At 39.2% G+C, this 11,724-nt stretch overlaps 1 protein-coding gene across 1 annotated transcript; it reads right to left on the bottom strand.

Annotated features, from left to right (window-relative positions):
* Nucleotides 1–5,302: 5,302 nt before the first annotated feature.
* On the bottom strand, nt 5,303–11,119 carry b3gnt7 (UDP-GlcNAc:betaGal beta-1,3-N-acetylglucosaminyltransferase 7). Its single transcript, XM_028795045.2, has 2 exons — nt 10,983–11,119; nt 5,303–6,956 (listed from the first exon to the last, which is right to left on the bottom strand). Coding segments are annotated over exons 1-2 (1,227 nt in total). The 5' UTR covers nt 10,985–11,119; the 3' UTR covers nt 5,303–5,731.
* Between the last annotated feature and the right edge of the window lie 605 nt (nt 11,120–11,724).

Genomic DNA, 11,724 nt, shown 5'->3' with positions numbered 1-11,724 from the left:
TACCGTATAATTTCCGGTATTTTATAATGTTGGTCGTATAAGTCGAATGTGGAAAACTCGCGCTATTGGTCCAAGAGATTATGATATGCTAACACCCACCTGAGACAGTAACCACAGAGCACACTGCCTTTTTTTTACCTATGTATTATGCCTACGTAACCACACGGTAATACCCAAACTATTCCAAAGCGACGTTTGCACTGTTTTGTGTTTTTTGTATCTTACACCCTCATGCACCTTTATCGTAAGAGCATCCCTTATCTGTGATGGAGCGTTCGATCAGAAGAAAATACAAAGCTAGTTTTAAATTAAAAGTCATTGAAGTGGCAAAAAAAATTGGTAACTGTGCTGCTGCAACAAAATTCACTGTGTCTGAGAAACTGGTGCGAGATTGGAGGAGGAAGCAAAATGAAAAAAAAAATTAAGCGTCGCATTTTTGAAGGGCGTACAAGTTGTGGTCTGATTTTATGATTGATTTTTCGGGTTTTAAGACCCGACTTATACATGAATATATACGGTAATATTACAGATGTAATCTGTCCATCTCTTCATTTCAAACTTGAATTGTAGAGTCATGGAAAGCTTTAGGCCTATCATGACAGCACCAACTGGAAAGCAGCAACTAACCTGGGACAGATTAAAAGTCCCTTTCAGCTCTATATGATGCCTGTTTTACTTCATGGACAATGAAATACTGACCAGTGTATTAAGATTAATGTCCCTGTTAATGTACAAATGGACTTTGGATGACTGAGAACAGCCATGTACCTTTATTGACCATGGTGGTTTCACTTATATTTCTGAATATATCATTACTGTACTCATGCTGGGTCACACTGCTGGAAGTTCCGGAGCCACTGATTGAAACACTAAACCTTCTACCAGCTTGTGTGGACTTGTATGTTCTCTCTATGCCTCTGCAGATTTGACCCCAAAGATGCAACTTTAAATTGACTCGCATGTGTAGCAATGGACTGTCATACCACTCCAGATTTGGTTCGATGTGGGTTGAAAAATGAATGGATGGATGGATAGATGTACTGTAAATCTGCTGCCACTTCTCATATGCTGTGCAATAAGCTGTTTAGCAAAAGCAACCCCCAGCACTGCTTTCGTTTCACTATTACAGCAAGCATTTAGCTTGGATGTTCCTCTGGCCTGCTTGACACCCCTCATTCACCTCCATTCCATATACCTGTCAACATTGTGCTATAAAATGTATTTATAGTTCAGGCTTTGGTTGATATACCACTACCTAATATGAGGTCATGACCTCACCACGCACTTCATGACATGAGCTTTTCCAGCTGTTTCCCGTGAGGCACATGACAGTTTGGTGTTTGGTCTTTTTTTCCTGGAATGCCAGAATTGAAGGGGAAGAGATCAAAGAGCTCTGTGCCAGACAAATGGACAGCCACTGTCGCCCCCAATGTTTACAACCTTGTTGTGTGGGAACTAACCAAACAACTGCCACCCCCGCTAGCAGCTCACACCAAGCGAGGAGGCACTGCAGTAAACAGGCTGGATTTGGTCTTATGGGTTCTTAAACTTAGCTGCAAACCAACACTTTCTAACAGACATTAAGACATTGTTCCTCCTGCAGACATCACCTCCTACCATCTTTATCAGTCATTAATAAGATTGTCCTGTACCAGCTTTTACAGCCTGAGAAGGCATGTTGGGCTGATTTCATTTTTCAAATTATAAATAATTAAGCAGTACTTTGATTGTTCATCTAATACAGTTCCTGAATCCCATATACCTCCAACCACATCATCAAAGCAGATTCCTATCAAGCAAACTTCAAATCCACAGAAAATGTTGACTCAGATGATTTCTCCTTCAGGTGCACAATTTAGAGGCAACAACGCAGCCTTTTCAGTCATTTTTGCAGGAGTCACTGACACAGAGTGGCTAACATTATCTTTGCACACTCCATAGTACTGATGTAATTACAAGATACTGGTATTTCACCCTGACCAAACCATATAAGAGACCTCTTAAATAAATTCTAAATTATTTCACAATGCATAATGCTTGACATGAATTCTGTTATATCTATTACCCTTCCAATGTCTTTCCACACCTTTCAGAAACACTCGATGTTACTTAAGAGTACCATCAGTTACATTGACCAGTAAATCTGAGGGGAAAAATGCATAAAAAGATTACCTGCAGCCATCCCCTCAATATAAGGTTGACATTTCCTTGAGCCTTGTGCTGGCTACCCCACCCAGGTTCTGGCTCTGATATTTCTACAGTTCAAAACTGTAACAAGCAAATGCAGACATTACTTCATTAGAACATAAAAAAATCCTTTTCCACAAAAAAAAAAAGAATAAACTATACACACACACCTCACTCTATTGACAAGACATTACTAACATACAAGACATGAGCAACCTCTAAAAGGCGCCAGGTCCTGTTCACAAGAAGACTCATCTATTCAGGATAACATTAAAAAGAAGGCAAAACAAAAAGTGTAAAAGAACCTCACACAGATTTGCCATTCTCTGGAATGTGAACACATCTATGGCAATATCTTCATACAGTGCATAACTACTAATTACTATTGAGTGCATCACTATATGTGAAAACACCTACTTGAAAATGAATGTTAAAAGCATTTTATAGTTAAAAATAAATAAATAAGCATCAAAAACCTTGTTTTCAGGGACTGGTATAATTTACCACTTCCTCTGTATCAGTTTGTCTTGCTGAGGGGCACAGCAGTCACACACACTGACCAGGCTATACTGGACTTTTTCCACAGCTAACAGTTTATTGTTACATGGGGAAATTTTTAAAAACAACAAACGGGTAGTTCCAGCATTCTGCCCCTGGCTCCCCCTTAATACTTACGGGGCATCCTCACTAGGCTCTCAAACCACCTCATGTGGTTCCTCTGAATCCAGCTATATTTCAAGAGAACCGACAATACATACCCTAACACACACCCTAAGTTGAATCTGTTCCCACCTCTGTGAAACCGTTTCAGTGCAACAACCCTGGAGAGCAACATCAGCTGGGCTGCCTGCGAGTGCCAACACTCTCATTCTTTCCATCACTTCAAAAGTGGTCACAGGCAAGGATTGGGGCTGGGGTATATAATTCAGCATTTAGAAAGCCTATTTTGCATTTAAATAAGGTTTGTGCCCTATTTTGGAGATAAACTATGCCCATTAAAGTTAAGTTCTGTTAAAGCCACCACAACACCTTACTACTTAAAACCACAAACAAAATTACCAGTCATTTACTAAGTGGATTTTTTCATTCACAATTTACTTTCATTAAGGATATCTGCTTTAAGAATCTGAGTAAAAGTAATTTTAGTCCTGAAGAGTCAGTGAATAAATATACAGAATCTTACTAATCCAGCCATGGACCAGCTGTGTCAACGCAACTGACTTCACATGGGGGTGAAACTTTAAAAACATAGCAACAAGTCTGTTGAGATTTGTCAGATATGAAGTCTGTTTCTTTTTTGTTTTTACCTCACACTTAACCCTAAATTGTAATATGGTGAGAACAAATTTTGAAACACCTATATACTACATCAGGATCAGAGATCCATCTGGGGGACACCAATAGAAAGGTGTTGGAAACAATACAGCAACTCACCATGGGACACACATCCATTTCATATATCCACCTCCAACATCCATTCTGAATTATAAGAAGCAATTTGAATCCTCATCCTAGGCACAGAGAAATGTCTCATCTGGTGTCCTGCCACTAAGTGTAGGGTGCATTACCAAAGAAAATGGAAGTCAGCATGTATTGTTTAGAGAAAGTACCTTCCTAGTCAGCATATAAAGAAGCCAATGTCCTGCTTATCTGCAAAAAGGTATCAGAGTTTAGGTAGAGCTGTCAATCCTGAAGCTATCGGCGAGTTGGGAAATTTCACAATACACAGCACATTGTCATAATATGTGACCTCTCCATAAGCACTTTGAGGAAGGGGTTATCAAGCCTCTCTCAAGTGGTCCTCCAAACATGCTGTATACTGTATATGATTGGTAGTGGAGCAGTAAGAAATTTGACTTGAGAGATCTGCCTGCTACTTAAACATTCCATCACAGATTGGACAGAAGTGCCTATTGTGGTTCTATATACCTGTACAGTAGTTAACAACATATGCATTGCAAATCAAATAACTAAAACAAATTGGCATTTTACAGGATAGCCACAGATAACAGCAAGACTGCAGTGCCCTCCTTAAAACTGTAACAGTGGCCAAACAGTGGCTTTCTCACATCTTGCACCTGCCTTTCGTACAAGGGAGTATTGTACATTACATTTTGAAGCAGCTAACAAAAGAAGTGCCTGCTGGGAGTTTACTGCTTTAAGTAAAACATCTTTTACAGGTATATGAGTGATGCACCAACTCACCTTGCTGCCAACACGCATTTAAACTAACACAGGCATTCAATGCATTTACTAGTTAGTACACCCCACCATTAAAAATTGCACTCTATCGTTAATTTTAAAATATTTCATATTTACAGGTGAATAGATCCGAAGTGTTGGGTGTGATGAGAAGCTAAACAAACCACATTCTTCTGATTCAAAACAGGTGAATCTTGGCAACACCTTCCAGACACACCAAGATCGGTTCCTAGAGAGTAATAGCAATCTAAATGCCTGCATAAAACTACATGTCTTATGCGTCAACCTTCTGTAGATACATAAAGGGCATCTACTGTATCTGTGGTATATATAAAATGGGGCAGATCTTTACATCAAATGACTGAACGTGCCCACTTAAATTAATAATTAACAGAGAGCATTCAGCAGAAATGGACAAGATTACCCTTTTTGGCCTGCATCAGCTGGACAGCCCTGAAGGAAGGATGCCACCTGGGACTGAGGACTCCTATTCAAAAGTATTACTCAAGGAACGAGCTTCAATTTGCACGATTAAAAATAAACAATGTTAGGCATCACTTACACACTTACAATGTCCTTTTAGTTCTCTATTGCCAGGGGAGGGACAACTAGCTATCTGCACAACTGAACAGCTTAAATTTAGTGGGGCACTTTTATACTGACCAACTTTTCTGGCTTGACATCCACTCAATGCCACTTAAGCTTAATTAACCAGACTCAGTGCCACCTTTCAGAAAGATATCACCAGCTGGAATATATAGATCTGGGTATTTCTTAAGCCAGTAAATTTACTTAAAGAAATTGTAATCAATGAAGGAATTAATATGGAAACATCTTGGATTTTTGGAATCTGGCGGTAAGGCTTCTCCTCACAGTAGTGAGGCCGTGAAGGGATAATATAAAAACCAGCAGCAAAATTTCAAATGATTCATCATTAAAAATAATGACACTTTATCTGTTTAGTGAATCAGCTTTTCCTGTAACATTTGGAGGAGTCCCGAACAAAAAAACGAAAACATATTTAGGTCTGCATACTCTCCAATACTGTACAATAGAAGGAAAGACAAACTGACAATATGGCTTAAGGTTCTGTCATTTGCCACTTTCATTTAATATTCTTTGCGATGATATGTTTTTTCTTTTTATTTGAACCATAATGTGCAAAAGAATACTGATCCCTTAAAATTAATAGAAGCACTTATATCCCAAAGAAAAGTATATTTTTTTTAAATAAAGTCCCATTCTCTCCCATAAATTAACAGTTTTCCTTGAAATTCAATCCACAGTACGGTATTTCTGAGCGGCTCTGCCTTTAGGTCCCCTTCACCTGGTTTCACGGTCGCTATAAAATCTCTACTTTATTGGAGCATTTAAGGCTGCTCTGCACTAAATTCCACATTTGAGTCAGTTCTGCTGGGAGCAACTTGTGTACCACCAACATGTTTTTGAAAAAACAAGGTTCCCTGTTCATCTTACTTTTTTTGTTCTTAACAATCCCAAAGGTCTTGAAACCATCGTGCTTTGTTGGAGTGATATGAAGCACCTCCAGACACATGCCAAGGAACACATCATCAATAGGATACAAATCCAGAGATTCAGACGCAACAAAGAGCTTTCTGGCCAAAGAGCTGCTCATGAGGAATCCACCACCCCCTGCGTAGGGGGGGTAGTGGGTCTTATTGTACAGTGCCAGAGGGATATAATACTTGTTGTCTTTTCTTCTAATTGGTTTGGCTTTGTAGAGGACATCCCCGGTGAAAAGGTTTTTCTCTGTGTTGCCCTGCAAAAACTCTAAGATGTTATCCGGGCTAACAAAGACATCATCATCACCCTTAAAAATGTACTGCACATCCTGACAGTAAGTGGAGAACCATTTCAAAAAGTGCACCTCTTTCAGGGTAAGGTTAAAGAAACTGTCGAGGAAGTCCCACTGCAAGATGTCCCCAAAAATGTAGTCCTCATACTCCAAAAGCTTCTGGTGGTTGGCCCGTTCCTCCTCTTTGGAGGGAGCCCCTAGCAGGAAGAGTGTTTTTATTTTCTTGCCATCTACCTCTTTCTGTTTGCCCCAAGTTTTTCTAATAACCTCCCTGCGATCATGCTGTGTGATGACAGACTTTATTACTATCAACAGGTATATATCCCCACTGCACTTTTCCGGATGGTTAATTGTCATTGGGAAGTACCTACAGTGTCTGTACAACAAGAACTGTTTAAAAGTGGCTTCGAGGCCTGAAAACCACACCATACGTGTAAAGTTCAAATTAGCTTTACATTTGGAACTGGTCACGTCCCAGGTCCTGCTGTGGTGCTCGTTTACCACTTGTAGCTCTTTTGTGCTTTCCTCGGGTTTCTCCACTTTCCAAAAGTTTTCTGTCTTGCGGAAGAGGTTTCTTTTCTGGGTCTTAACTATATCCTGAGAATGTTGTCTTGACCTTGACAAATCTCCTTCCAACAGCTGACTGCTGCTGGCAATGATGTTCTTCTGCAGGACCATCAGAGCAATCACGATGACAAAGGAAGTTATGCATACACTTTTGTAAATCTTCCACTTGTCCCTTGTGGTCAGCCTAGAAATAACAGGAAAACAGAAGAGTTAGCCAAACTGATCTTTCTTTCATACCAATCATGAAAAGGGATGGCGAGAAAGCAGTTCATATATATTATTTCAACTGAGAATAATCGGTTTATAAAACATGTAACCAAAGCCTTTAACCGTATAAACTTGTTGACTTCATTACTTTTAAAACCTGTGATGTACTACCACCTGTTCATGGTTCATTTTGCCTGGCATCTGGTGTTGCGCGCACACCCTGTGAACCTGAACTGCATTAAGCAGGTTTCAAAGCTTTAGGATTCTGAAGTAAAGCCACTTAAAAAAACTACAACCAAGACACATAGTCTGTTGAGTTGTTTTATGGCAATCGCACAACACACAGTAAGTTGCAACTTTACTGCAGGACATTTCACAGTTTCAGGCAATATCAGGTTCCTTTCATAGTCTAAACACATACCACATTTTGACTACAGTCTCTCTTCTCTTGGTATGAGCACACGATGAAATGTCACTCCCTTTACCATTATTCCTTTGTGTCCTTTGCTGCTGAATTAGGACGTGACCCAGGCCTATTTAGCAAACAGATGGATGTACAGAGGTCCATTTGGTGCAACCGCTGTTTAGACAAGTTGCTTATGGACAGGAGGGACTTGGACTTGCAGCATAATTGGAGAGGAGCTGCAAGTGACATGGTAAATAGCGCTTTGAGTAGTGAGAAAAGCACTACATAAATGTAAAGAATTATTATTAAAAACATGGAGTAGGGATCCCGTGTAACCCGGGCCTCTTTTGTTGTTTGCTGTTCATTTCATAGTTTTTCGTCTCTCTGGTAATGTACCAGCAAGTAACAATCTGTTCACTGTAGTTTTCGGACAATAAATATACAGCCTTTCATTTATTCAAACCCTTTATTCAAATAAGGTCTTGCGGAGGCAGGGGAGCCTATCCTGGCAGTATCAGAGACAAGGCAGGAACCAACAGCACAGAGTACACTCCTCTATGTATTAGAACAGGGGTCCTCAATCACAGTCCTGGAGGGCTGCAGTGGCTGCAGGTTTTTGTTCTAACCCGATTGCTTAATTAGAATGCAATTCTTGCCAATAATTTAATTTCATGGCTTGTTAGTGCTTTAACTCTGCTCTGTCAGGTCATTCTCATATCCTAGATTTTTTTTTTCCTTTCTAAGGATATCATCCAAATGATTTGAAGTCTAAAATGTATGAGTAATTCTCAGTCCTTCACTTTTTTCTCTTCACTTTCCTTCCAAGTATTTAATTAAACCCAATAGTGCATGATAAATACACACAAGTGTAAATGGTAACAGGCTAAATGGTGAAATGCTGGTCTCTTTTGTCATTTGCATGCTATGGCTAATTAGGAGACATTAAAAACCAAGAAAACATCTGTTTAAGACTAAAATAAGCAATAAGGGTTCAAAATCTTAATGACTGAGACAACTAAAGTGAAGCAGAACTGTTACTTGAGCAATAAGTGCTTCTTATTAAGTAACTGGGTTGGAGCAAAAACCTGCTGCCACTGCGGCCCTCCAGGACTGTGATTGAGGAATCCCTGTATTAGAAGATTAGAGTGAATACCAAAAACTTGTGCTACGTTATTCAAAACCATCAATCTCTGAATCAATGAATATTTAATTTGGTTTATGTAACTGCTGACACAGGAGTCCGTTTTCTGCTATGGTGTTTATAGAGGAAAATGAATCCAGTGAAATTGTTTTAGGTTCAACCATTCATACTTTTAATTCTAAAACTCACTTCTGTTAAACTCAGCAGTTGTTTTGACAATTTAATATACAAATGATAACTAATGATTGAGTATGTAAATAATCTGTCTAAAGTGACTATAGTTCCTTATCATTGAGTGTTCTTTTTAATTGAACGACGTTTATTTTCCAGGCAGAAAAAAACATTAATTGGTAATATTTTTTTTAAATTTGTACATAGCCCCTTGAATACAGTAAGGGAGTGAGCACTGAGGAATTAGAGAAGATCTTTCCACCATTATTTTTGTGAAGGTTATTTTCATGGTATAACAATTACTGTATAATAAGACATCAAAAAAATGAACACACTTATTAGCCGGTTGCAATTTTGAAATCTGACATATTGAATTACCCAGATTTAACATACGGATGCATAAATGTACTGGACAAAGCAAACGAACAATATGTACAGATGAATACATTGATTATTTAAATGCATACATATTGTAGGTGATCATGGGAAGGTATTGGCAACTTCACAGCTTTTGAATCCTGGTTCACAGCTGTTGCCCTTGCTATGTGCACTTTTAATGTTCTCCCAATGTTTGCAGGGCTTTCCTGCCACAAACTTGCTGTTTGGTTGACTGGCAAGTATGAAGTGATATAGAGTGAGGCAAGTGCAACAGACTGGCATCTCATCCACAGCTGGTTTCAACTTTTCAATACTACTCATCTATCTTCAACCAAGAGCAAGACATCGCCAAGCAATGCTACTGATCACAGTGGCTCTAGACCAACAGCATTAATAAATCCTTATTCATAACAGTAAATATTATTTTGTATATTCCAAAGCACAGTTTGTAAACAAGTATGCATCCTATAGGCCTAATGCTAATTTCTTTGTAAAGAGTTTTGCGCCTGCTGATAAGTAAAAAAATCATATACTGATTAATTATAAAAAAACTGTTGTATAAACGACATTTGATTGAATGGCAGTCTGGCATTCTTACGTATTTCAAAATGGAAGTAAACATTCTCGTTGGGAGCAACGGGCCTCGTCGGACTTTCTATTTTCTTTGCAGTGCTACAACTGTTTTTATCATCCCTTATTCAGTCACATTTTCAGTGTGGACTTAGTGCTGCTATCTCTTTTATAAGACTGGAGATCAATAAAAGTGAGGATGGCTACTGATAAATACTTTGATAAATGTTTAGGCTGTTCCTAAGAATTTTGTTAAAAATATAAAACATTATTACCGTTTTTAGTTCGGTTCTATTTAAGTGTCATAAGGCGCAGCTAAACTAGTGGGGGTCGCTATTTCGTGTCGCCGATGGTCTTCTAGTCGTTTCGGATTACTTAATAGGCAGTATGAAATCAACCCCGAAATGAATGGCTGATTGTATATTCCGTATACAATATATAGCCATCAATTTTCGGAGTTTATTACAAGAGAGTATGGTGCAAGCCACGAACAGACACATCCACACTGCGCCAATTCCGAATCGCAGTTACCCTAAGCCGCACAATTTTAACCTGGGCATGAAAATCAGGAGTACCCAGAGAATAAGTGCCGGGATTCTAACTCGGCTAAACCTGTATACGCTACCGTGCCTCCAGGTTTACTACATGCCATCGATAACGCAATAGGCACAAAGAATATTCACATCCAGAAACCTTGCTCAATGATGATGTATCTGGATGCCTGCCGTTGCTGTCTCTTAACTCACAACCTGCGTTTGAGTCGGTCTGCAGTCTTGTTCTCCCCCCAGGGATTCCCGGGTTACTTTAATTGGAGTTTTTACAACGGCCCAATGTGTGAGCTAACGTCTCGCTGCTATACGGCTGCTGTCTTCTGTCCGATACTGCCAGGTTAGGCTGCGAAACTCCGCGACCCTACAGTATTCAAAAGGAACTCGTATAATTAACTGATTGCCAGTACTGTCTAAACTAAAATAAGTAAAATGCACACATCAAGCTTTAAGTGATGTTTTTGCCATTCCACATCATTAATTTCAGTGAACCTGCGGCGGTGAAATATTACTTTATATTTTTTTATTTAAAAATGAATACTGTTTCGTTCATATTTTCCAGTAAAAAGCCGTATTCTTTAATATAACATAAAGCGATGTTATAAATGTTAATAAAAAAAGCCTCGTGCACTGGCGTATCCGTGCAGACAACGAAGATGCGACCGAAATTTGTTGGCTCTAGTCTATAAAAAGTTGAAAATCTAAAGCAAGCTCCCCAGTTGCAAGCGCTTTATAAAGTACAACTTTGTTCCCCGCAGCCCGTAAGAATCCACGGTGCATGTTACTCACATTGTGAACAAGACACTCCGCTTCCTCTCAAAAGCCGTGCAACCACTCGCCCGGTCTCCGAGCCTCTCTCCTCAATGCAAAAAGCGGCACAGGCGCAGAGCGATAGGCTCCACCCAGTATGTCCGTCCTACGGTACGCACGGGGCTCCCGTCTCTTGGCCGCTTCTTTCTTTCTCAGTTCTGACGAGTCAATTGCCCGATTAGCATTCGAGAAACGAGAGGAGTGTTGCCAAGCAGTTCTCCGCTTACAAATGTATTGGGAAGTATTTTGCCTCAGCTATACCTCAGCCATGAAGTATCTATACACAGTATTTTATTGAAGTGGTTCCCATCTATCTATCTATCTATCTATCTATCTATCTATCTATCTATCTATCTATCTATCTATCTATCTATCTATTTAATTTTATATTATGCCTATACAATGCCTTTTTATATATTTTGAACGGTTTCAAATTAAAAACGAACTATACATTTAAAAGTAGCTAAAGTTAAAAACGAAGTTAACAAAAGTAAGCTATTTTAGAGCGTTAATAATGATAATTTTAGGATAGACATTAGCTCTCCTCAACCCCAACATTAGGTGGGTTCAGTAAATGATGATTATGTATGGACATTGTAGTTTCAGTAAGAACAGTACGCTGCTATGCTAACAACAAGCCATGGATTACAAGTGACACCAAAGGCCTTTTGAACCAGAAGAAAAGGGCTTTTAAAGGCGGTGATCAGCATGAGCTCAAGCG

The sequence above is a fragment of the Erpetoichthys calabaricus genome, chromosome 2 (assembly GCF_900747795.2).
Source record: "Erpetoichthys calabaricus chromosome 2, fErpCal1.3, whole genome shotgun sequence".
NCBI lineage: Eukaryota > Metazoa > Chordata > Cladistia > Polypteriformes > Polypteridae > Erpetoichthys > Erpetoichthys calabaricus.
This window is presented reverse-complemented; position numbering and strand designations above follow the sequence as displayed.